Source organism: Acinonyx jubatus, chromosome F2 (genome assembly GCF_027475565.1).
Source record: "Acinonyx jubatus isolate Ajub_Pintada_27869175 chromosome F2, VMU_Ajub_asm_v1.0, whole genome shotgun sequence".
In the NCBI taxonomy this organism is placed as follows: Eukaryota; Metazoa; Chordata; class Mammalia; order Carnivora; family Felidae; genus Acinonyx; species Acinonyx jubatus.
Window position 1 is genome coordinate 23387826 of NC_069394.1, and position 27451 is coordinate 23415276.

Genomic DNA, 27451 nt, shown 5'->3' on the forward strand with positions numbered 1-27451 from the left:
CGTCTTTGCCCAAAGCCTCATCGCTATAGGAACTGAACAAGGATTTCCTTGGAGAACATCTGCATTGAGCAATCTCTAAGCAACTGCCTCCGGTTTTGACAGCAGCCCTTAACTTCAGGAAAAGAAATCCCCTGTGATTTGGATGCTTCTGCAAGCATGTGGTTACAGGGAGGCAGTAGTAAAACGTACTTACATGAAAATTGTTCTCTTGGCTTTTTTTTTAAAAAAAAAAATTAAATCCATTGAATTAGTTATAGTACTTGTATTACTTATCTTTGACTGTTGCTTTGGCCAAAAATGTTTAGCGTAATGAGCCTCTCAAAAGAGTAGCTATTGAGAAATGAAGAGTGCATTTCTTTGGCGCTGATTATTCAAGTGATTTCATAATAAGCAGAAGTATTATTGTATTTTTTGATGTGGAATACTTGGCAGTGCCCCCTCCTCCCTCCTACAGAGAGCACTGAAGTAATGACACCTTTAAAGTAACATCCATCTCTTCCATACCAGGTCACTTCAGGTGGAACGTTCATTGGCATTGGACGGAAAACACCGGATTGCCAAGGAAACACCAAGTACTTCCGCTGTAAATTCTGCAATTTCACTTACATGGGCAACTCCTCAACTGAACTAGAACAACATTTTCTTCAGACTCACCCGAACAAAATAAAAGCTTCTCTCCCCTCCTCTGAGGGTGCAAAACCTTCAGAGAAAAACTCTAACAAATCCATCCCTGCACTTCGATCTGGCGATTCTGGAGACTTGGGAAAGTGGCAGGACAAGATCACAGTCAAGGCAGGAGATGACACTCCTGTTGGCTACTCGGTGCCCATCAAGCCCCTCGATTCCTCGAGACAAAATGGTACAGAGGCCACCAGTTACTACTGGTGTAAATTCTGTAGTTTCAGCTGTGAGTCCTCTAGCTCACTTAAACTGTTAGAACATTACGGCAAACAGCACGGAGGAGCACAGTCAGGCTGCCTTAATCCAGAATTGAATGATAAGCTTTCCAGGGGCTCTGTCATTAATCAGAATGATCTAGCCAAAAGTGCAGAAGGGGAGCCAATGACCAAGGCAGACAAGGGCTCTAGTGGGGCTAAAAAGAAGGATTTCTCCAGCAAGGGAGCAGAGGATAACATGGTGACCAGCTACAATTGTCAGTTCTGCGACTTTAGATACTCCAAAAGCCATGGCCCTGATGTAATTATAGTGGGGCCGCTTCTCCGTCACTATCAGCAGCTCCATAACATTCATAAGTGTACCATTAAACACTGTCCATTCTGTCCCAGAGGCCTTTGCAGCCCAGAAAAGCACCTTGGAGAAATTACTTATCCATTTGCATGTAGAAAAAGTAATTGTTCCCACTGTGCACTCTTGCTTTTGCACTTGTCTCCTGGGGCGGCTGGAAGCTCAAGAGTCAAACACCAGTGCCACCAGTGCTCGTTCTCCACCCCTGATGTAGATGTGCTCCTCTTCCATTACGAGAGTGTGCATGAGTCCCAAGCATCAGATGTCAAACAGGAAGCCAATCATCTGCAAGGATCGGATGGGCAGCCAGCTGTCAAGGAAAGCAAAGAACACTCATGTACCAAATGTGATTTCATTACCCAGGTGGAAGAAGAGATTTCCCGACACTACAGGTAAGCCATAGCGGGGTGGGGGCGGGGGAGGATATTAACAGAATGATAGGAAGAATCCAGAGGGCTGATCCAAGAATCATTGGGAATGATTGCAGTGACTTGGAGAAGTTACAGGACGAGTGAACATAAAAGATCGTTCATAAAACTGCAGATTATGTATTTATAGATGTGGTAACCACAGATTCTAATTTGGTTACTTGTTTCAGACCATGTACTCTTCTGCTTCATACCTGTTTTGTACCGTTTACTGAGTGTGTTTTAAAAATTGCAGTGATGACGGTAATGCTGATGAGTTTACTCATTTACCACAATCCCATTTATTTGTCCTTGCTAAGTGACTCCACATCCCATAATTTTTGATGGAGGAGCTCCCAAATGAAAGGTGCCATTATAACATGTTCTCTTCTCTACTCCAACTGGAAAACGATCTGCTTGAGAACACGTTGCTCATTTTTCTTTTCAAATGAGATTGGACATCCTTCTGGCTTTAAAACATTGAGCAACACCTTTGTTTCGCAAAGAAACCGTAATCTGAAGGCGAGCGTATTGTCATAGGTGTGACTTTGGCTTTCTGTACACTCACTCCTCGGAGCAGGTAAAACCACTTCGGCTATTCCAGATTCGTAAACAGAGATACAGGATATATGTTCATTTTTTTTTTCACTTCGACCCTATTCTCTGTATAAATGTTAGTCTTCCCAGTTCACCTTTCGTGTTTTCTAAAGACGGGTTTAGGATACGTATCTTTATTTCATTTCTGTATTCATTCCTTAACTGATTAATTCCAAAAATGTGCATTGTGCCAGGCATTGATGATAAAGGAGAGAACAAGATGAACATAGTCAATGCCCACAGGGAACTTACAGTTTAGTAGGGAAGACGTTCACAGATCATTGTGAGTACGAGTGTCATGACAGATGAAGTAGAGGCCACTGTGTTTGATGAGAATGACCTCATAGCCCAATATGGTAGATGAGGAAATGCCTCTTTGAAGAAGGAACATTTACACTGAGAGTTGGTTATATGACTAGGAATTAGTTTAGCACAATCCCGGTAATACAGCATGTTCTGATGTTACTTGGCACTCAGTGGGTGTTTTCTTGCAATAGCGCTTAGAGACGCATCAAAGTAAAGAGCTTTATTTACTCCTTTTAAGTGTTTTTCCGTATGTAGACTCAGTATACTAGTTCAAAAATCTAGTCATTTTATTTTTCCCATCCCAAGATTCTAAACAGTTCCTCTCATTCTTTTTGAAAGCGTGTGTTAGTTTAAGTGCGTGTGTGTTTTGTCAGTCACCAGTAATGAAGCAGTTCATGTCCAACAATAGGCTAATAATGTTAGATGTTAATTTGAAGGGCATCCTAATGTTCACAGTGAATCTAAATGTTCAGAAAACACTTCCTTGAGATTTACACTGTTTAATTTATAAGGTCAGCCCTAGGAAAGACACAGTCCTGCAATCAAATATGTGTTCACACTTGTAGTGAGTGTTTCTGGCTCCTCTGATGTTAGCTGCATGCTAATTTATTTCTGGGCTAGCAGACCTTAGCTTTCTTCTGAGCTTTACTAGTGTGCATATACATTTGTTAGGTGCTGTAAAAATTAGGTAATCTTGTCTGGGTTTAAAAGAGGAGACTTTCTTTAATCATGAGGAAATTAGCCACACACACACCACACACACACACACACACACACACACTCACACTATACACACACATGTACATACATACACATCTGGATACCAGATCATTTGCATTAGTGGCTCTTTTTGAGGAAGCTGAGGCCATTGCTTGAAAACCTGTCTGGAAAAACAGACTTTCTGTATGCTTTGGTTAAACAAAAAAAATTCTCCCAAGAAATGAAAGTATGAATAAAAATATGACTGAATAATTTCAGAGTTTAGTTAGTAGTCAGTAAGGACAATAAGCTCTAGAAGGAAGAGACTAGTCTCTTATTGTTCACTGCTCTGTCTACACAATTTAGCACAGTGCCAGAATGGCTAATAAGTGCTCAGTGAGTAGATCTTTAAGTAAATGAAGTGCCTGTGAGTTTTTGACTTCACAGTCGTTAAGGATAAGCCAAGATCTCCATGGTGAGTTACAGTTTAATCTGAGACTATTATAAAGTCTCAAACCCTTCTGAAGATTTAGGGCTCCACACCAAATAACAATTGTGCATTTTGGATGTCAGTCAGCCTTTCAGCACTTTATTAGATGAGAAAACTGAGCAGTACTTGTTCCTAGGGCATTAAAATACTCCTGCACTTGTTCTTAAAACCTGATGTAATTTGTGTGGTCCTGGATCCTTTAGGTTGCTGAGTAGTTTATCTCTGATCTGTTTATGAGATCTTATAGAAATATTTGAAATGTGGAGACTTATACTTTCAGAAACTCTACTGAAAGTTGAACAACAGTGGAGGCTTGAGGGATACGAAAGGGAATAGTTTTGTGGGTGCTGAAAATCTGTTCTATCAATGCATTTTCCCCACATGCTGTATTTTGAAGATAGTATAAAAGAACAAGTTTACCATATCACAGTAATATTTTTTCTGGTTAAATTTATGTTGATTCATATTATTCATGTTGGGAAACTTTCTCCATAATTCTGGTATAACTAGGGAATATTCTTGGCTTTTGAGTGCTTTATAAATAAGACTTACAGTGTAGTAAGAAGGTAGTACAATCTATGATCTATAAAATATGTGAAATCAGGTAGCTATAAGAAAAACTACAGCTGAGAAGCAGGAGAGTTGATTTAGAGCTATGAGTGAAATCCTTAGTGTGGATTCTATTTGGTGGGCATTTTCATGAAGAACCAGGTTGAACCTCAGTTGAATTGAAAACATTATTCAGTCAGCAACTGGAACTTGATCAGTTCTTTTTTCCTAACATTTCATATTTATTTATGGTGCCCCTAGCTCACATTTGACTGACTTACTGTATTCCACCCATGAATTTGTTTCTCACACTCCATTTCTTTTATTATTTATCACTTGATTAAACAGTATACCCCTTCTCTAATTGACCACCATTCTCATCAAAATTGTCAGTGTTATAACTTACCGTTCCGGAGTCGGTAAGAGCACTGTCCCCTTAGAAAACAATGATACTAGATGAAACATACTTTTCAATGCCTTGCTAGACTCCTGTGAATTAAGGGAAACTTCTGAAACTTTTCTCGTCTTTCCTTCACCAAGATTGGACAAAACCCAGACTGGGGAGAAGTGAACAGCAAGCATGGAGTGTGAGGTTGCACTGAGGCAAATAGCTGTCGGTCAGGAGACTATGCCTGGAGTCACTGAGAGAGAGAGGCTGCTGAATCTGAGTTTTACTTTAAGCTGGCACCTTGAAGGTAGCTAAAGTGATTCCACATTTAGAGCCTTCGCTGACTTATGTCAGAAGTAGGCACACATTTGTCTAGATGAAATACTCCATTTTCACCTCCATGATATCTGTGGCATAAGATAAACCTTATCTTATATGAGCTCATTATTGCAAAAACTCACCATATGCAGAGGGACATAAACCATTCTATGGGAAATAAGTAGGAAATGTCATAATGGCTTTTTAGATACCTGGGGAAATTGTAAGTTATGAAAATACAGTAAATTTTTCAGTTATAAAAAAGTTATAAAAATATAATGTTTTTCAGTTATAGAAAAGTAGTGTTTAAATAATGAAAATCAGATTTACAAATCAAAATACATGAGACTATAAATGACTAGAAATACTCAAACAAGAATCAAACAGCATTTTTTGAATTGAAAATATAGTTATTGAAACTTAAAATGTAGACAGGTTCAGTAACAGATTTGCAAGTGATAGAAGGCAAATGAGTTCATTGCAAGTTAAATCTGAAGACATTAGCCAGAATATTTAAAAGAGTGGATAGGGATGGAAAGTATCAAAAGTAGATAGTGGGTTTTAAAAACACAATAAGCTGTTTTAACCTGCATCTAATTAGAGTTCCAGGAGGAAAGAATATATAGAATGGAAGGTAGGCAAGTAGTATTTGAGGAGATAATGGCCGATTTTTTCGAATTGAAAGATGAAAGACATAAGCACACAGATACAAAAAAAACATAGCGTCTACTAAAACAGGGACATAAGCAAATAAATTCAGTCATAGACACATTGTGGTAATAATTAAAATGCTACAGAGGTCTTCTTAGAGCCTCCAGAGGGAAACTACATATCAACTCCTTAGAAAAGACAATTAGGTTACTCTAGCAGACTTCATCAACAACAATGGAAACCAGAAGAGGGAGAAAGTCTATTCAAAGTTTTGAAGGAAAAAAAACACACAAAAAAAATGGTCGACTTAGTATTGTCTACCTGTGAAAACAACCTTCGAAGAAAAAGCAAAATATTTCCACATAGGCAAAGACTAGGGGACTGTGGATAAATCAGTCATAGCCTGCCTTATTTATGCAATTAAAAAGAAATAGACTAAGGTGTTGGGCAACACAGTATGAACATTTGTAGGGGGTATGATCAGAAGTAAGGTGCTTTACGGCCCTTGAATTGTCTGGAGTTAGTTGAGTTAGGACTTTGCTGTGCATACTTGGAAACTTTTAAAGTTAACTAATGAAGGAATAGGAAACAGGTACATAACTTCTGAAGCTATAGAGAATGGCACAACAAAATAAGATTCCATCTATTTTCTAAAAAATGGCAAGACAGGATACAAGGTAAAAATGCATAAATAGATGAATATTTAAGTGGATAAACAGAATTCCAAAAGTAAGATGGTAAAAAAGAAAAGACCAGCTATCAAAACCTTAATGAACCTGTGTAGATTAAACTTTCCACTTAAAAGGTATTGTCAGACTTATTAAAAAAGAAAATTCAAGGGGCACATGGGTGGCTGCCTCAGTTGGTTAAGCATCCGACTCCTGATTTTGGTTCAGGTCAGGATCTCACACTTGTGGGATTGAGCCCCACATTGGGCTCTGCACTGAGTGTGCAGCCTGCTTGGGATTCTCTCTTTCCCTTCTCCCTCTGCCCTTCCCCCATTTGCGCGCTCTCTCTCTCTCTCTCTCTCTCAAAATAAATAAACTTAAAAAAAAGAAAATTCAACTATATATAAGCTGTTTATAAGATATACACTCAAAATATAAGGCTATGGAGAGTTTGTAACAAAAAAAAAAATAAATGGAGTTATAAGCAATATAAACCAAAGGAATATGGAGATAGCTTTATTAATCTCAGACCATTTAGATAAATTGTCTGACAATTTTAAGACAATTTTAAGATAAAAAGCATAGGAAGGATAAGTCAATACATAGTGATAAGATGTTCATGTCTTGAGGGAGATAGAACAATTCTAAATATATAAACTATAAATAAATCTATATGTAAAACAAAAATTGATCAACAACTACAAGGAAAATATGACCAACCACAATCACAGTGATAGATTTTAAGAAACCTTTCTTATTAGAGGTTGAATGAAAAAAATCTTCAAAATATAAAAGATTAGAGCAGCAAATTAACAAACTTGTTTTAATTAAAATATATCAATTGTGCATCCAACTATTTAGAGGATTCACATGCCTTTCCAGCAGATTTAACATACTTAGAAAAATAGACAAACATTAAGCCAAAAAGAAATCAGATTTCAGAAAAACATATCACACAGAACATATCCTTTGACTCAGTATAATTAAGTTGGGTCTCAGTAACAAAAAGGTAAGAATAAATGAAGTTACACAAGGCAAATAGTAACAAGAGAAACAATTAGGTCACTTTATCTCAGAAAACATGGGTGTTAAAAAAAATTATAAAGGGTGGGGTGGCTGGGTGACGCAGTTGGTTGGTTAAGCATCAGACTCTTGATCTCAGCTTAGGTCACAGTACCTGAGTTTGAGCCCCACATGAGATTGAACTGGGTGGTGATGGCATGGAACCTGCTTGGGATTCTGTCTCTCCTTCCTTCTTCTCTCTGCCCCTCCCCTGCTTGTGTGCACTCTGGCTCTCTCTCAAGATAAATAAACTTTAAAAAATTGCAAAGGGTAAAATGGTCGGTGCATATGACTGCATAAAGTGAATTTGACAAATTCTGGCAATATCAGATGCTCATGTTCCCAATGGAAGCATTATTTTACTCCTCAGATAATTTCTTTCATCAGTACAGTAGGAAACCTGTGCAGAAATGTTCACAGTAGTATTTTTTGAAAGAGCAGAACAACAAAAACAAAAATCAGAAACAAGAACAGGAAAAAAATACCAACTGATAATAATACCTTTTAAATATCAGTAAAGAATTTGTAGATTTTTATACAGTGGAATGTTACACAGTAGTGAATTTGAATAAATGGCAGTTGAACAACATATGAATCTTATAAGCATAATTTTGCCTGAATCAAACAAATTGAAGACTATTTGTAGCTGGATACTATTTTATGTAAGTTTGAAAACTAGCAAAACAAAACCATATACATATATTCATTATATATATGTTTGTGTGTATATTTACATATATACCATGTATATTCATATACGTTCATGTACATATATGGAACTATACCACAAATATAATTTCTTCTATATCATCTCTATGTGTATACATGCGCGCGCGCACACACACACACACACACACACACACAGATCTCTCTGTATTTCTCTGTATATGTATATATGCCCACACACACAGAGGGCATATTGAATATATTTACCTATATAAAATCATATCCTATGATTCTATGATTATGTTCTAACTTGTATTTTTATAACATTTTTATAACAAAAATAAATGTTTTTATAGCATTCATTATTAAATATGAATGTGTATATGTATTTATGTAAGCACATATATAGGTAGAATGTGTGTATGACTAACATTACATAAAATTTTTAAATAAAGTGAAATACCAATTTTCATCAATACACAAGTCCAATAAATATTTGAGTGAATGCCCAGTTCCCCTTATGATTAAATAACTACTTAAAAAGCATTAATAATATCATTGTCTACCTGCTTGTTATCTACAATGTGTGAAAATTGATATCCTTTTTGGTAGTGCATGTGATGATAAGCATCTGTCCAATTGGAGATTTATGAATGCATTTAAAAAATTTCAAACAGTGTTTGAATCTTTTAGACATAAAATATATAACCTGGGCTGAAGGAAATAACACTGGATACCATAATTGCTTAAATTAATGTAGCTACTGCTCAATTTCTACCTTAAAAGAGCTCAGAGAAGAGCATAGTGAAGGATAAATTTTATGATAAGCACTTAATTATCAACACATCTGAAAAAGCCAAGTATACAGTGCATTAGGACAGAGTTTCTCAAAGGGTGAGGGCCATGATGGTTACATTTAGATTTGTGTATATTTATGTGACATGTTCTTTTAAACAGTACCTAATAAATCAGTTCCCCGTAATACCTTGAAATGGACCTAATAGTTCAAGCTGAAAATTCCCATTGTGAGACAAAACATTACCCAGGATATTATATCCTTCAAGAAAACAACCCACAAATGGCACAACCTTTGTTTGTATACATTATTAGAATTTCATATTTCGTGATTCTGAAGACTTTTTGCACAAGAATGATGATCAATTCTTGGAATAAAATAAATTTTAGCTATAATTTCTAGTTCATGTTAGTTTATGGAAATCATTTCCCATTTCTTATTCACGTTCTATTTTATGGAGAGGTTTGTCTTCCTATTTTGAATATTTGGGTAGGGGATATCTTCTTTTTGGAAGTGAGTTAAGTGAATCATAACTTGAAGTTTTTCAGATATGACATGAGTTAAATGAAATCACCGAGACCCCCTTAAAAAAAAAACAGTTACTACAAATGAGTAAATACTAATCAGATTATTTCAGCTTTAAAAATATGAGTGGGTTGAGTGGAATCTTACACAAAGTTCAGTTTATCTTATGTTTTGTAGACTGTTCCTTTGCACTTCACTAAAGCTGAATATTATTATACTTCCAGCTTCTAAAATTTGATTGATCTGGTTATTCACCTGTAATTCCTTTTTTTTTTCCTGGTCTTTGTCTCTCAGATGCTCTCTTCACCTGCTTCCTGCTCCCTCATTCTCCAGTATCATTAATCTCCAGTATCCTATGTTAGAGGCCTTTGTACCAGCAAAAGTTGTATTACAAAAATGGCTAACTTTATTAGATATCAGATCTATTGATCTATATTTAAATTAAATCACCTTCACTTACTTCTTCTGTGGTAACTTGTCTTTAGGTGTTAGATTCTGTAATTACCAAAAAATACCTTTTGAAGTCTAATTGATGAGTATTTATGATTTATTCATTTGCTTCAATGTTCTGTTTAGTCACTGAAGAAAAACTGTGGCTAAGAAATACAGTTATTTGGTAGAGGAGAGCTTTTCAAATACTGGCAGAAATCTCTGGAAGTTTACATTTAGAGGAGAAAAGGCATTGCTCCTAGCTGACTTCACAGATACTGTAGGCTGGTTTATTATGAAAATAGAAATACAGAAGTATTATCAGAATAGCATAATAAAAGAGTAGCATCTTGAGACACCTGGGTGACTGTCAATTGAGTGTCCGAATCTTGATTTCAGCTTACTCAGGTTGTGATCCCAGGGTCGTGGGATTGAGCCCCGATCAGGCTCCACTCCCAGTGTGGATCCTGCGTAAGATTCTCTCTCTCCCCTTCTGCCCCTCCTCCCACTTGCACACTCACTCTTGCTCTATCTAAAGAAAAAAAAAAGAGTTACATCTTTTAGCTGATCTTTTTCTAAAATCTAGAAAATTTCAGCCCTTTATGAATTTTGAAAATAATATATTTAACTTCTGGTGAATGAAACACTACTACTAAGGCCACTGAAATATGAATGGATCTGAAATGAATGCATTGTTATAGCATAAGAAAATTCTGTCCAGTAGGATAAGGAATAAAACATCTTTTCTCACAGAAATGTTGTTGTTTGAATTAAGCCCAATTTGGTCTTTGGTTAGGCAGCTAGTAGTTTTCTCTGGAGGCAGGGATGCTTTCGCTTTTTTAATACATTTCTTTGATTCATGTCCTCAATGTCTAAAATATTTCATGAGACATACTGAGATTTTGTGTAAGTATATCCCAAATATTGCATGGGGCATACTTACACCAAGGTATTTCATTGTTTGCACTGACATTCAAGTTGCCATGGTGTGTTTTATCTAGCAGCCCTGTGCTAGGGAGATCTACAAAATGACATCTTTTTTTCCTTAGGTAGCATGAGGAGAGTGTTTGCTATCCATTTGGCAGGAGAATATAGAATTCAAATTAATGCAGGACATATATTTGTATTGTCTTTTCAGTTCGTGTGGCTTAATGTAGGCAGAAGTTCTAGGAGTTATTAAATAATGAAGAATTTATTCCAAAACGCCATTCAGAATATACCATCTATGAAATACCTATGCACTTTCAATATTTCTCTGCTGCTTTATGATTCTACCTAGTGAATCCAACATCCTGAACATCCACAGAGTGGTAGTGGTTCATTCCTTTTGTTAAAGTATGGATTTACTCTTGGATGTTCTGGGTGGGCGTGGATACAGAGATGTGTGAACTTTGATCTTGACCTGAAGGCACTTACAATATAACTGTAAAGTAATATATCCACAAGATTTTAATAAAAGGCAATGTGGAAAAAGTCTTCAGAAGAAAACAGAGATTAAGAGTAGATCAGACGATGCTGGATTTACTCGGGTTTAGTCATTAGGGAAGTCTTCATGGATGAGAACGTGGATCTTGGGAAATGCAAGGAAGATTCCTTGAACTTGTTTGAGGTTTTCATATTAATGTTGATAAGATTAAATCCATTTTGTAGGTTAGAGGCGAGTCCAAAGTCCTGTATTTTCATAGTGACTAAACTTTTATTCTTCAGTAACGTTTCTTCTAGTAGGAGTTAAATCATCTGTTTTTATTTTTATTTTTTTTTCAACGTTTATTTATTTTTGGGACAGAGAGAGACAGAGCCTGAACGGGGGAGGGGCAGAGAGAGAGAGGGAGACACAGAATCGGAAACAGGCTCCAGGCTCTGAGCCATCAGCCCAGAGCCCGACGCGGGGCTCGAACTCACGGACCGCGAGACCGTGACCTGGCTGAAGTCGGACGCTTAACCGACTGCGCCACCCAGGCGCCCCATCTGTTTTTATTTTTAGTGGACATGGCATTATGGGCATTATGTTGAAGGTCTTTTCAGCTATTATTGAGAGAATGACACATGTCAGAGAGTATGTACACATCTTTCAGGAACTAATTCCTTAATAAGCTAGTAACATTGCATCAACTACCAAACAGCATGCATGAAAGAGTACCCACGGACAAGAGCTAAATACTGTGTCACGTCTCCATGTTATTCTATGTGAATTGTCTTGTCTGTGCTTCAGATCCTTTTTTTTTTAATTTTTCAAAGTTCATTTATTTATTTTGAGAGAAAGAGAAGGTGTGCAAGCAGGGGAGGAGCAGAAAGAGAGGGAGAAAGAGAATGCCAAGCAGGGATCCCAAGCTGACAACACAGAGCCCAATGAGGGGCTCAATCTCATGAGTCGTGAGATCATGACCTGAACCGAAATCAAGATTCAGACATTTAACTGACTAGCCATGCAGGTTCCCCTGTGCTTCAGATTCTCATCCTATGAAGAAGGGATGAGAATATGTTGAGAGATAATGTATATAAATGACCTCACACTAAAAATAGTGAAAGATGATCCCCAAACAATGAAATAAAAAGAAAAAGAAAAATTACTGTTTGGGAATTATGCTTGACAATGTTATATTTGTAGTTTTAACTTCCAAAGCTGTTACTGTTGACTCTCAGAGGTGGGTAGTATATTGTATGTGCTTTACGATGGAAGATGATGTTGCTAATCACGTAGAATTCATTTGAAAATGCTCTGCCAAGTGTTGAGACTTTATTCCAAACTAATACCCATCTTGAAGTTATTTCTGATCATGACTTTGTGACTTTTGTGTTTTTTTAATGTTTTGTTTACTTTTGAGAGAGAGAGTGAGCAGGAGAAGGCAGAGAGAGAGGGAGACACAGACTCTGAAGAAGGCTCCAGGCTCTGAGCTGTCAGCACAGAGCCCAATGTGAGGCTCGAACCCACAAACCATGAGATCATGACCTGAGCCAAAGTAGGATGCTCAACCGACTGAGCCACCCAGGTGCCCCTGTTGCTGTTGAAGATGTGGTCTGGGGACTAACAGCATCAGAATCATTTGGGATTTTATAAGAAATACAGACAGAATATTGGGTACCACCCCAGACTTCAGAATCAGAATCTGGATTTCCACAAGTTCCCAGGTGATTCCTAGGCATGCTAGAGCTTAAGAAACACTCATCTAGAGGTTAGTGTAGGTTATTAAAAAGTTTATATTTCTCTAAGCTTTTGAAAGTAGAGCCATGTTGTCTTTTAAAACTATTTTCTATCTTGTATTTAAGACTGATAGTACAGGGAGAAAGAAGTCTCCTTCAGGTCTCTAGGGTACTGTGAAGCAAATCGCCTTTTCTGCTTCACCTAGTTGTGTTCAATGGCCTGAGAGATTGAGCCTGTTTAGCAGTTTACTGCTTAATTGTCAAACTTTGCTCTCTTTTCATTAATAGTTGTTACACCCAGAATCTTAAGGACATTACCTGTGTTTCATTAAAGTTAGGGGGCTGGGGATGCCTTGTCATTAATTTGTTGAGAACCATGATGTATCTGTTAATGTAGCTCTTAGATACCGGCCCCTGTATTGGTGTCCCCTGGGGACCTTGTTCAAAATTCACATTCTCAGGTTATGTCCAGGAAATCCTGATTGAGTGAGGCAAGGGGAGGTGCCTTGCATACTATGCTGGTAAGAAGCTCCTTAATGCAGTGCTCTGCAAGGCCTGTTTTGTAAACCATTGGTGTAGTCTTCTGCTGTCAGATTACCAGGGTCCCTTCCTCTCATATTTCCATTTTCCATATTACCAGTAATTTCATTTATTTCTGTGTAAAGTTAAAAATTTAGGCAGCTAAGGGTAGAAAAATAGAACATTGGCCTGGAAAGGAGAGGCCCTGTGTTCCTGACTTGATGTAAACAAAAATGTTCAGGTCACTGTTTCCCCTGTTCAGTTACCTGTAAAATGGGCTTTATACTTCAATGGAATGTGAGATCAGCTATGTGTGAGTGTTTTGAACTTTTCAGGAGATAAGGTGTGTGAGCTCATCTTGTTATCACAACTTTATTTTAATATCCTTCCTTTTCCAGTGCATTTTCACCATAAAACCTGGTTCTCACTGAGACCTTATCTCTGCAGTTTCTGGTTTTCTTTGTTTTTGTTTTGGGGTGTGTGTGTGTGTGTGTGTGTGTGTGTGTTTTATTGTTTCTGTTTTTGGTTTTTACTTTTTACCTGACAGCCTCCAGCACCTGCCTCAAGGAAGGTTTTGCCCAGAACAGTCAGATCAAGAGCTCCTCTGTGGGGCAGATCAGAATAGCTCTTGCTGAGACCTGCAAGGACTGAGGGAGTTGTCCTTTGGGGACAGGAACTTGGAATCAGAGAACCTAGAAGCCCCAGACACCCTCTCTGAGGATGATACTTTGTGATAAATTCATTGCCTGGGCAGGGACCCCAGGGCCTGAGGACATACCAGTCAGATATTGGGTAAGGGTTAGATGTACTGTCTTTATTTGGTGGAGGAACAGTATGACTGAAGGACATTTCTAGATTGCAGAATAAGTAGATATTGAAAACACATAATCTTAATTACTGAGATTATATTATGATTCTCAACCACCTTAATGAATGCATTCAAGGCATCTCCACCTCCTAAGACTTTAATAAAACACGGGTAATATTCTTTCTATCTTTGTTATTCAGAGTCTTAAGATTCTGGGTCTATTAATGAAAAGAGGGTACAGCTTGACAATTAAGCAGACTACTAAACTCCTCATTCTTTCAGGGCTGTGAACGCCACCAGGTGAAGCAGAAAAGGCATAGAATATATTCCACCTGTCAGTGTCTTAAAGCAAAGGCTCCTCTAGGAAATTAGCTTGGTTTTAAGAATTATGTTTGTCACGGTTAAGGTATATAGGGGAGTGGAAAAGGATGATACCAAAATGCTAGTTTGTAAGTTTAAACTCCTTTGCAAAAAAGTAAAGAATGCAGATTCACACAGAAGAGAGGGGCTTTATTTAATTTTAGGACTTATACTGGTTAACTCTTATTTACTTACCTACTATGGGTGTTATTTACTTAATATTCCTGAGAACCATATGAAAAGCCACTATTATTTTCATTTCGCAAATGAAGACATCGGGGCAAATTTAGTAAATTATCTAAAGTTACACATAGAGTAAAATACAGAGCCAAGATTGAAACTCATGCATTCAGATTCTAGAGTCTGTATACTCTTACATGGACTGATTGCTTCTCCAATAAATATTTTGTTTTAAAATATTTTAAAGTATTTTGTTGCATGGTGCTCTAGGAAGTTGTATTTCTTCTATTGTGTGTTGGTACTTTCTCCTTCCTGTTGCTCTAGAATTGTCTTTATTTCTTTAAATAACATTACCATAGTTCTTTAGAATTCTTTTACTTTGGAATTTTTTTAATACTTTTTGTACTTTGTTTTGTATAAAACACCAGGTGTGGTAGACGTAGCTGTGGCAATTTATAGTCTTAATTTTTAGGAAGGGATCCCTTCACAGGTTTCAAGCAGAGAGCCCACCACATGAAGGAAACCATAAACTTACTGATGTAACGGGTGGTGAACTCATTAGAACTGTCTACAAATGAAGGTTGATCAGAGCTTGCGAACGTGCATCCTGAAGTTTGTTTTTCGTGACTTAGTAGATTATGTGGTATATCTTCAGTAGAGTATTTCCTGGGTATGTTTTGACCTTTAACCATTCTGATACATCCATTTTTCTTTGTATGATTGAGCCTGGTAAACGTAACAATTTTTTGGTAAAATTTTATCAAGTTTATCTGAATTTTATCAAGTATTGGACATACTTGAATATAGTTTTGGTAGAAAAGTTCTTTACTTAAACTTTCCATAGTTTCCCAGTCCTAGATTTTGAGTCTTGTCTTTTGTCCTTTGTGATCTTAATCCTGCTATGGGGTTTTTCTGGCCTTGACCTCAGGGGCAAGATTCTTCCTCCTGGTCACAGACATCTTCTCCTTAAGGGTTAGGCTTCTTTCACTTGAGAAAATTAATTTTAATATTGTATTTTTAATGGTCAATTCATCATTGAATTATTTACCTTTGTTGTAGTTCCTTTTATTTTATTTTTACTACTTAAACAATAAAAATACTAGAAAAGATAGAAAACAATCTTCTGTAAAAATTGGAAATTAAATATCCATATTTATTCAACAAATGTAAGTTTTCAATAAGAAGATCATTTTGTATTGCATTAAGTACTCTCAACAAATACTGGGTGACATTTTGTTACATGTTATAATACCTCTGAATTTTGCTTCCATAAAGTATGAACATTCTTTTGGATTTTCATCCATCAGACAGGTCTCATAAGGGAATGAGAAACTGTTAAGGTCCCAAAGTGACTTAAACATACATTTAACCATGCTACTTCTGTGTTTATAACCTTGCAGTTGCTTCCTTTAGCCTCTGAAGATATCTGCCTCCTTACCATGGTCTTCAGATCTCTAGATGACCCCTCCAGCTTGTTGAGTGACATACTTTCTGTTACTTATTCCTCTAAAGCAGCAGTGGCCTCAGTTCAGTATTTTGTACTTGCTAGGATGTGCTTCTGTCCTTCCTCTTCCTGCAACAAGAATAGCTCCTTTTCATCCTTTGGTTTTCTCTTCCAGACTACCCTATGCAGCCCATCAATCCCATTACCATCCTATTGTTTTCATTCTTAGAACGTATTATTTTTTATATGTATTTATAGTCTAAGGGGAAGACCATCCTTCCTGGCTAGACTCTAAACACCAAGTAAACAAAGACTATGTGTCTTGTATACACCAGTGTGTACCCAGTGCCTGGCAAAGTACTTTGTGATGATTATCTATAAGTCTATAGACAAGTACATATTTTTCAGTAGCTTTAAGTAATAGCTCTCAAAACTTACTTTGTTAGTTTAAGTTGTCAATACATGATATCAGTGAAGTAGCAAGTGTCTCTCATGGGGTTTAAAGAGCCACACAGTTTTTATAGTTAAAAAAGTGTGCCTTATCCAAGTCATTTGTGTACCTTTCCAGTATGCCTTTTTGGGTACAGGGCCTCTGTTCTTTGTTAATCAAACAGTTGTCTTAATATGACAGTGTTCCATCTTTAGTTGCAGAGGATGCTATGAAATACAACAATAAGTTCTTTTGTTTTATGCCCTTTAGAAAGAAAACACACACACAAACACACATTTACACATTCTCCTTTAATGAATATACCCATACAGCATCTATCATGCTGCATGGCATCTAGAAGACACTCAATGTGTTGAACGTTCCTAAGTCCTTACAGATACGTAGAATTTGTTTTTAAAAATCTAGAGCTTCTAATACATCTTATTTAGTAGATTATGCAGCTCAGTCATCCATATTTCATTGTCTAAATTGATTTAAATTTTATGAAAGAAAAGAACATTGTAATCAGGTAGAATGTAATACACATAAAAGCTGTATAAAGCACTTAACACTAGAGATGCATATATAGATGTACTTATATGAAAACACATCAGTTTAGTTTAAATAAATAGAAAGTGAAAAGTCCATTGATGAAATCAGTGTAAAAATATATAAGTATCGTTAAAAATGTAGAATTGATAATTATCCAACTACAGTAAAATGACAAAGCAAGTCCTTCAATAATAAAACAAACCAACAAGTTTTCAATGTGAATTGGCTAGAGCGTGTACACATCAGTGTGTACCTGTGTGTATACCTATAATTGTTAACATAACAAAAGGGAATGTCACATTCTTTATATAGAATCAAAAAAGCCAGTGAGGGGCACCTAAGTGGCTCAGTTGGTTAAGCGTCCTACTTTTTTTTTTTAATGTTTATTTATTTTTAGAGAGAGAGAGAGAGAGCACACAGGAGGGGCTGAGAGAGAGAGAGAGAGAGAGAGAGAGAGACATAGAATCTGAAACAGGCTCCAGGCTCCAAGTTGTCAGCACAGAGCCTGATGTGGGGCTCGAACCCATGAACCGTGAGATCATGACCTATGCCCATCACCTGAGCTGAAGTTGTATGCTTGACTAACTGGGCCACCTAGGCTCCACAAGTGGCTGACTCTTGATTTCTGTTCCAGTCATCTCATAGTTTGTGAGATGGAACCCTGTTGGGCTAGGCGCTCTCCCTTTTTCTCTCTTTCTCAAAATAAATAAATACTAAACAACAACAACAACAACAACAACAACAACAAAAGACAGGGGTGACTTGGTGGCTCAGTGGTTGAGCGTCTGACTTTAGCTCAGGTCATGATCTCGAGGTTCCTGAGTTTGAGCCCCATCAGGCTCACTGCTGTCAGCATGGAGCCGGCTTTGGATCCTCTGGCTCCCTCTCTCTCTACCCTTCCCCCACCTGCTCGCTCTTTCTCTCTCTCTCTCTCTCTCTCTCTCTCTCTCTCTCTCTCAAAAATAAATAAAACATTTAAAAAATTAAAGTAAATAAAAATAAAAAAAACAAAGACAAAAATACCAGTGAATTACATTCCAATTTCTGGGTGTTGGGACTGGTGAATTTTGCTCTGCTTATTACATTACATGAGATAGAATTCAGGTGCTTAAAGACGGTTTTTCTTCAAAGCCCTTCCGAATGCTAGATTTCTAACGACTATTTTCTTCTCCAGGAGAGCACACAGCTGCTACAAATGCCGTCAGTGCAGTTTTACAGCTGCTGATACTCAGTCACTACTGGAGCACTTCAACACTGTTCATTGCCAGGAACAGGACATCACTACAGCCAACGGCGAAGAGGACGGTCATGCCGTATCCGCCATTAAGGAGGAGCCCAAAATTGACCTCAAGGTCTACAGTCTGCTCAATCCAGACTCTAAAATGGGAGAGCCAGTTTCTGAGAGTGTGGTGAAGAGGGAGAAGGTGGAAGACAAGGACGGGCTGAAGGAGAAAGTTTGGACCGAGAGTTCAAGCGATGACCTTCGAAACATGACTTGGAGAGGGGCAGACATCCTGCGAGGCAGCCCGTCATATACTCAGGCAAGCCTGGGGCTTCTGACGCCTGTGTCCGGCACCCAAGAGCAGACCAAGACTCTAAGGGATAGCCCCAATGTCGAAGCTGCCCATCTGGCACGACCTATATATGGCCTGGCTGTGGAGACCAAGGGATTCCTGCAGGGGGTGCCAGCTGGCGGAGAGAAGTCCGGGCCCCTCACCCAGCAGTATCCTGCATCGGGAGAAAACAAGTCCAAGGATGAATCCCAGTCCCTGTTACGGGTAGGAAGGTTTCATTTTTAAATAATGCACGTATCTTGAAGGAAAACCGGGAGAACACACATTCTCTACATTTAGTATCATTTAGTCTTTCCGGCTAAAACTAAATGATGTTTGGGGATTTATACCTACAAGGCCGAAGTGGAGGAAAGGAGCTCATGTGTGTTTGTGTGTACAATTCACACACTTGATACAGTGGTGGGCAGGCATTTGTTTGTCGTTGCTCTTAGCTCAGATTGAATGTTGGCTAATCATTCCTGGTGATTATGCAAAACAGTGAGGCCGCATTTGGAGAAGGGAGGTTCGGAATCCCAGAAGATTGCACATCTGTTACGTTAAAATAAGTAAATGACTTTTAAATTTTAAGGTGGCATGACACTGTATGTGGTTAACAAGGAAATTAGCGGAGATTTAAATCACTGGGAATGCAAAGCCCAGGGTGAGATGCTAATACAGAAATGTTTTTTAAAACTGACAGTATAATTATGTACAAATGACAATGCTTGTTGTTGTTTGGTTACCAAAAAGGGGGAGGGGGGATGAGACCTAAGTGTGAATGGTGTGTGAAGAGCATCCAAAGAAAAGAAACATGCATTGTTATATGATCAGGCTTTTTTAGGAAGAAAGGCACAGTCCCATGCAGAAACACAAAACCTCTGAGAAGGATAAGATCCTTCCTCGATCTCTCTCTTCATGCTATATAGCTGTGTCAAGAAATATTTTAGAGTTTGAAAATTCATGGACACTTAGTAAGTGATGCTTTTGGCCTAAGGCACCACTACTTTGACATTTCACCTTGACGCTGAGAAAGGTTAAAGCCTTCTACATGATTTTGGGGCTTGTCCGTGCCTAGAAGGTAGGATCAGAAACCAGCTAACCTTCCCCAAAGAGTCAGTTAGGAAATAAGAGTTCAGCCAGCCCAATGCTTTGACCTGCCGGTCAGAGACCACTGAGGTCTCTCTGGATGGATTCTGCAGAGAAAACGTTCTCTTTCTGGGGTCTACTTGACCAATGTGTTCTCATTTCCTGCAGATTCTCCAGCCTATCTGTGCTTCTCAAGTTTCTCTAGTGGAGTGGAGAAATGTGCCTTAGAGGTGTACAGTTAATTGTAAAAACCATTCCCTTCCTGGCTGCACTCATGCCCCGGAGCCAAGAGAAGGGCTTGAATGGAGAAGAGCCTGTGCCCCTTGTACACTGAGAAACAAAGGATTCTTCCTGTAAGGAAGGAGCAAGTTTATTATAAGTAACTTTAAAAAAAAGAGAAACAGTGCCTGTGCCCTTCAAGAGGCCATTCAATTCAGGGAGCTCCTTTCCGATAAATGTATATGGTGGAGCTGCAGTTGTAAATGTGCATCATTTTCTTAGCGTGCCGGGACTCTTCTGGTCTTGAGTGGTGTTTGGTTTCTGGTTATAAGGCAGGAATGATAGGTCTTAAGTTTGTAAATTTCATATTGCATCCGGAGAGTGTGTTGTAATGGGTGCCTGATATCCATATCACTAGACCTCCCCAACCCTTTTTTTCCCCCTTTTTAAAATGGTTTTCATCTGGGACATCTTCATTGGATACCAGATTGGTTGACTCTTTTAGATTATTTCTGGAATATTCCTCTTCTGCCACCATTTGTATGCACGAAGAATTTAGAATGCTCAGTAATTTTTTATGGGGTTAAGTCTAAAACCTGAGCATAAGAGCAGTCTATTTTTTGAGCAGACTGGGTATGATAATACTTTTTGTAAAGTTGTTTTTCTCAATTCCTCCACTTCCTTAATTCCCTGACTTCAAGTTTCTGTTGCATCATCGCAACTGCCTCTTTAGTTCCTCCACATTAGCTGCTGAGGTACAAAATCTTTGGTGAGACATTGCTTCACCATGTTCTACAGATAATCAAATTGCTAACCGCAAGATTTATGATTTTTGAAGGCAATCATCTACTACGTTTATTATATATATATGTATATATATGTATGTATATGTGTGTATATGTATATATGTATATACACACACACACACGCGCACACACACACACACAAAGACTTGGATCATTCTTCCTTGACTTTAGTAAAATTTGACTCTTTAAAATTTATATTTTCATTGTCTTTGGATATTGCTTTTGGAAATCACCAGTTTTATTGGATATTTGGAATAGGAAGGGTAGCTAATTTAATTTGTGAAGTATTTAGTGTATTAAGTGAATTACAACTTTTTAATATACACATATCTGGGCTGATTGGCTTTTTAAGACATCTAAAAGAGTTAAGAAGCAGAGCCCATTCTGGTTGTGAATTTGACAAGAATTCTACCTTGGGGGTAGAAATTGCTATTGCTGAGTTATTATAGCAAATACATGCTTCTCAATTCATTTGTCTGCTATCAGAAAGGAGAAACTCAGCAGAGTATTGCCATCATTAAAACAATGCGCTTTAATTTTGTAATTGTGGAGGTCTAGTTATTAGTGAAGGTGTCCTGTAAAAATTTATAAATACACCATACAAATATGCAAATAGTTTACATGTTTTGAATGAAAATACAGTTGTCTATGGAAATGCATACCTGCAGAATGTAGTATTCATACTTGCGTATAAATAGAATGGAACTTGAAATTATCTTGCTATCTGGCATGTTTATTTAGAAGTAGTAAGCAAATTGAAAAACAGAAAATAGGTTTTAAAAGTTTTTTTTGTTGTTGTTGAACAGTGTATACAATATAGCCTTAATAAAGTAGGTATATTTATAAATACATTATACATATAGTTTCTAATGTTAAAAGTAAAAACTTGACTAGCAACTTTGATGACTATATAGATTGATAACAAGAGTTAAATATGATAAATTTGTGCAGCAGAGAATGTTAATTTAAAATAGTTCCGGGGCCCCTGGGTGGCTCAGTCAGTTAAGTGGCTGACTCTTGATTTCAGCTCAGGTCATGATCTCATGGTTCATGGGTTCAAGCCCTGCTTCGGACTCTGTACTTTAAGTGCCCTTTCAGTGCAGAGCCCACTTGTGATTCTGTCTCTCTCTCTCTCTCTCTCTCTCTCTTTCTCTCTCTCTCTCTTTCTCTCTCTCTTTCTCTCTGCCCCTTCCATGCACTCTCTCAAAATAAATAAACTTAAAAAAATAGTTCCAACCCTATGCTGGTGAATAGTGGAAACATTTTTAAAGAGCAAGCTGAATGAATTTAGGGCAATTCACAAAGGTTGTAGTTATAATGTTGCTTTCAGGATATTGGTCTTTCTGATACATGTTTTTAACTGGTTTCGTTATGAAATGTTGCTGTACTCAAAGTGAGGAAGGAGACATAAGAATCACGGAGAACTAAAATTTCAAAATATTTTCTCATTAGTTTTCTTCATTTTTTTCCTTTTTATTTTGTTTTATGTAGGTTAGGTAAGCATTTGGCTTTTAGTTTTGTGTTCGATAGCAGATCATTTATATATATTTTGATTTGGTGAATATCTTTTATTTTTCCCTGTTACCAGTATGGAATTGATATTGTTACAAAACATTTTAAATTGTATATGTGGTCTGTGTGGACCATTGTGCTTTGAGGATGGCAGGGGGCATGTTAACATAAGCCTTATCTTCTAAATTGCTTTATGAAAATTAGTTTTTTGTTGTGTATTAAATACATAATATTCCTGTAAAATCATTGTTTTTTTTCTTTTATGAGTAGGAAGAAACATGAAAGCCTTATACTCTTTGCTAGAAATAGTCCAAGTTTATATGAAGACTTTGTTACTCTTTTAAAACTTCTAGAAGGATCTTATAAACATGAATAAGTTCCTGAAAATGTTTTGAAAATGCAATGTTTTCATTTAAACTTAAAATTTGGCTCTGTGAAGAGGTTAACATATTTAACATTTTCTGTGCTAAAAGCAAAAGTTAATTGGTTTTAAATATTCAACTTGTTCCTTTCTCATTTTAAACTAAACAGTGTAGTGTACTCAGAACTCAGTACAGGCGTGTGCCTTTTTCTGGCCAATTTCTTCTATGATGTATATTTACACAAAGGTATTTATTTATTCATTTTGTAGACAGACTCATAGAAATGTAACTGTATTAGGCCTATGATTTCCTGAATAAGAAATACCAGATCTTATTCTTGTAATTGACTTTTCAGATTGGATTTTATAACATAGCAAGTTACGGCTTGTAACTGATAACCATAGTAATAGGAACAAAACACCTGCCATTAAACTTCACAAAGATTTTGCTGATATCAAATGCATTTTTTTGTTTAATGGAATGCAGAAGTCTAACTGAGTTTAGACGGTAAATCTGTAGGGAGAGTTTGTGGCAGATCAACATCCAGGTAAACGTCTGCAGTCAGATAGATACCTTATCGGCTCCTAAGTCTTCTGTAGGTTCAGACACCCTACTTATCAGTCTGCTTTCTTCATGCGTCTGGGGGAAAATGATTCTAGATTCCAGTGTAAATTTATTTAGGGAAGTCTGTCCGTTTCAACGTGTACGTTTCGCACCACTTGGTTTTCGCAGAGACCTTGAGCCATGGGGCTCTGGGAGATCTGTTTCAAGTTCTGGGAGTTGAGTTCCAAGCTGGGCGCTGACTGTCAAAGGCAGGGCCTCCCAGGATCTCCGTTCATCTCACTCTTGGGATTAGAATGGCTGCTGTCCTCACAGAAGTTCTGTGCAGCTTAGTTAATTAATGTTTGTCAAGCCATTTGAGATCCTCAGATGCAGGGTTCTAGATAAGTGCAAAGTAGTATGATTGTTTGTTCGTTTTGTAAATATGATACCAAGACAGCACAAAGTAGATGTTATTTCCCCTTTGCTTCAGTGGTGTTAAATTTACAGTTTAAAGATTGTTGATACTGGACAGTCTATTGAGATGCAAAAATGTTCTTTTGGGGACGGTCCATTGGCAGCCAAACAGACGTTCAAACAAGTGACAGCGTTGAATGCCTTTACAACCAGTGACAGAAGATCGCAGGAACTTTTTTAACTAAAGATGATTTCAAGGGAAAAGCCTGATACTGTTTTTTTTTATTCAAGTTTACTGAAAATAAAAGCAGATTTTCAGATCCATATAGGTAGCAGTGATGTGACATATGTACATATGATTTGTTCTAACTCCATTTGAACGTTTCCGTATAGATCTCTGTAATACCAAAGAGAACAGACTGTACCAGGAAAAATGGGAAGTGTACATCTCCATAATCACTGGTTGTAAAATTGTTGCTTTTGGGCCACATTGATAAATTTTCTCTTTTGGTAATTTTTGATATTTTATTTGTTGATATTTGAATAAAATATTAAAAGCCATTTACTATATCTAGAGATTAATAATCCTTGTATATCTCTGTGCTTCTGCTCTGCATAGATGAATTTCTGTTGTTCACCGGTTAGAAAAGCGTATGATTGGGGTACCTGGGTGGCTCAGTTGGTTGAGTGTTCAGCTCTTGATTTTGGCTCAGGTCACGATCCCATTGGGCTCTGCCTGGAGCCTGCTTGGTATTCTCTCTCTCTCTCTCTCTCTCTCTCTCTCTCTCTGCCCCTCTCCTCCACTTACTCTCTCTCATTTTTGACAGATTAGATCACAACTAAGACCAATCTGATACATACGTGTCTGGTTTTATTGACTTGACCAATGGGATTTTCTATTCCAGTTTCTTTTTTAGAAGTCAGTTCCATTGGTTCAAGTATTTTTGGGAGCACATTTTTTTTTCTTTTTTGTAACATAGGCTTTTTGTGAAGTCTGGCAGAGTTCTGCTGGCCCAAGTTTGTAAAGCAGGGGAAGCAGATGTATCTTTTAGTGAATTGGGCTGTGAGTTTGTAGTCACTGTGAAATGGTATCCTTCAGCACAGTATCTGTTAATTATTTCCTGTATAACTATCTTTTGCTTGGTTTCCTTTTCTCACAGACTGCATGAGTCAGGAGATAACAGGGCCTCAAAAGGAACCCATTGTTGAATGTTCTTTCTTAGATGTTGGAAATGAAGAGCATACAGAAGGTGGCCCAAGTTTCAGGAGCAACAGATGGAGAATGATTCAAAAGTGTGTCAGCCATGAGCTACATAGCCTTGATGCAAACCTAGTATTTTTCTGGCAAAGTCCAATTTGATGGACGGATTGAACTAAGTGCTGATTACCTAAAATGACAGGAAAGTTTTTTTTGTTTTGGATTTTTGTGTATTATTTGCTCCCAACAAAAAAGTAAATATTGTTCCCATTGTCATATTCTTTACTCTCTTTTCTCTTTGACTCTCTTAGAGAACTTCCATGAAGTATTTACACAAAGGACATTGATTACTAGAATGTTCTACCAGTTAACTCAAGGAAGCTTGATACACAGAATACTGCCGCTGGGAAAGTTTGAAGAACTTGTTTCTTTCATTTCAGTGAAGCAACATTCTCATTTACAGATGTTTGTGATTAACTATGACATAAATAAAATAGAACCATAAGATGACTTTATTTTGGAAAAAAATCCACAATACTTGGTCTTAGGCATATATTTTTTTTGTTATTAGTGATTAGGAGTAAAGCAAAGGAATCTTTTGTTTTTATAAATACAGGACTTTTGTGATGTGATAAATTGAGTGGTTGGTATCATTACTAATGTCAGAATGATCAGATAGCTCTCATGTATAATTTTGCATGTTAACATTCCTCTTTAAACAGATAGTTTCTCAATTTAGATTTAATGTGGGCATATTAATTATGAAAGCGGTGAACCATTTTATACCCTGGAAATTTACCTATTTGTAACATCATGATTAACCAGAAATAGCTAAGGATATATAGATGTATTTTTAATAGGCAAGATATACTTTATAATTTTACTAACATTTAAAAAAAGTCAAACCTTTATGAGAATTTGGATACCAGCAAAGGTTTTTAAAATAGATTTTTAACGAGCACAGTATTTTGTTTGAGGAAATGGTAAGATCCATGACGGTGTGGTGTATTGAATTGCATTTGCCTGTAGCACGACATGGTGTTTATATTTTGGTATTCAAGACTTACATTAAATCATGAAAAAAGTCTTGGTAGGTAAATGTTCCATAAAATAATCTGTTCTCGGGGACTTGACTTTAGATGTTTCATTGGTAATGTAGTGGCTAGCGCGAGAATCCGTCCTAATGCCCAGTGTGAATTCTTGAGGAGGAAGACAAAACCTGGGGGAACTACTTTGCAACAACACTTGTACGTGAAAGCGTTCAAAAATAAAGAATTTTATTAATGTAGATGGGTATTTATAGTTACGTGATTTCCATGTAATTTAGCATTTCATTTTCCAGGATTAAAAGCTTACTGCCTTTCCATTAGTTTTATTATTAGATTAACAACTTTCATCCTTACCAAACCCTTTTGAGGTTGAAGCTATCATTATCCCTTTTATTTTGATGAGGAAACTGAGGCAGAGGGATTCATTAATTTGCCCGAAGTTGCACCACTTTCAATGGCAGGGATGCAATTTTGATGCCGGCAGTTTGACTGCAGTCCATGCTCTTAAGCATTGCATGGCCTCCTTTGATTCTCCATGGTCTGTTAATGCTTGGATGACTTTCTGCAGTTTCGGAATGATTTGTTCCATCTAAGCAGACACTATATGTTTTGTGTGCAAAACAGAAAAATCGCTTTTTGGAATTACACAAGTGATACATGCTTTTCAAAAAAGAAGTATATCTGTATTACCACACAGAGCGCTAAAGAAAATGGAAACCACTCATAAGTTCCAACCCAAATACTTTTCTATTCATACGTTGGCTTCTAATTTATTTTTATACGCATACAAACATATATTATTCAAGTATTTGGCCATTGTCTCACTCCGTTATAATCCTCTTTTTTTATTTAACAATATACTGTGGATATCTTTCCCAACAACAAATATAAACCACAGTATTTGGCTTACTGCCTCCATGTTTGCTATGAAATAGTCATATCATAACGTGCTCAATAGATCCTCTCTTGATACACATTTAGGCAACTTCCAATTCTTACTTATAAAGAAACTTTGATGCACGTGCTTGTGTGTATTATTTTCTTGTTTCATCATTTCCTTAGGATAGTTTCTTACAATTCCGTTACTTAAATGAGAAAATACATGCCTGATGACAAATAGTCTTCAGTGTCCAAATCACCATCCTCTAAATGTGTCATTTAAAAAATATAAAATGAATCCATTCATAGATAAGGTGTAGAGAGTAACCTCCTAGAAATATTAAATGTAGGAGTAAATTTTAAATTGTAAATGACTTATTTAATAATGAATGCAGGTAGTTAGGGAGAAGGCAGATGATCCTTAAGAGCTATTTCTTATCATAAATATGGTATATAACAAATGACCAATAGCCAGGGCTGTGGGATGATATGCTTACATATGCAGCATGGTTTATTTTGTAGAGAAATTTGTTTTCAGGAAGGACCCATTTTCTTAAGCAGACTTGAGTCATGGGTTTTAAGTGAAAGCAGTAGACTCAG

The 27451-nt window shown here is 37.1% G+C and overlaps 1 protein-coding gene across 6 annotated transcripts in view; it reads left to right on the forward strand.

The window, feature by feature from the left end:
- Positions 1-27451, forward strand: part of TRPS1 (transcriptional repressor GATA binding 1) — a 257443-nt gene that overhangs the window by 62402 nt on the left and 167590 nt on the right. For all 6 annotated transcript variants that reach the window (XM_053208121.1, XM_053208123.1, XM_015072863.3 and 3 more), the window contains 2 exons: positions 508-1637; positions 18405-19008. In XM_053208121.1, coding sequence (XP_053064096.1) covers positions 508-1637; positions 18405-19008 — 1734 coding nt within the window. The remainder of the gene's footprint in view (positions 1-507; positions 1638-18404; positions 19009-27451) is intronic.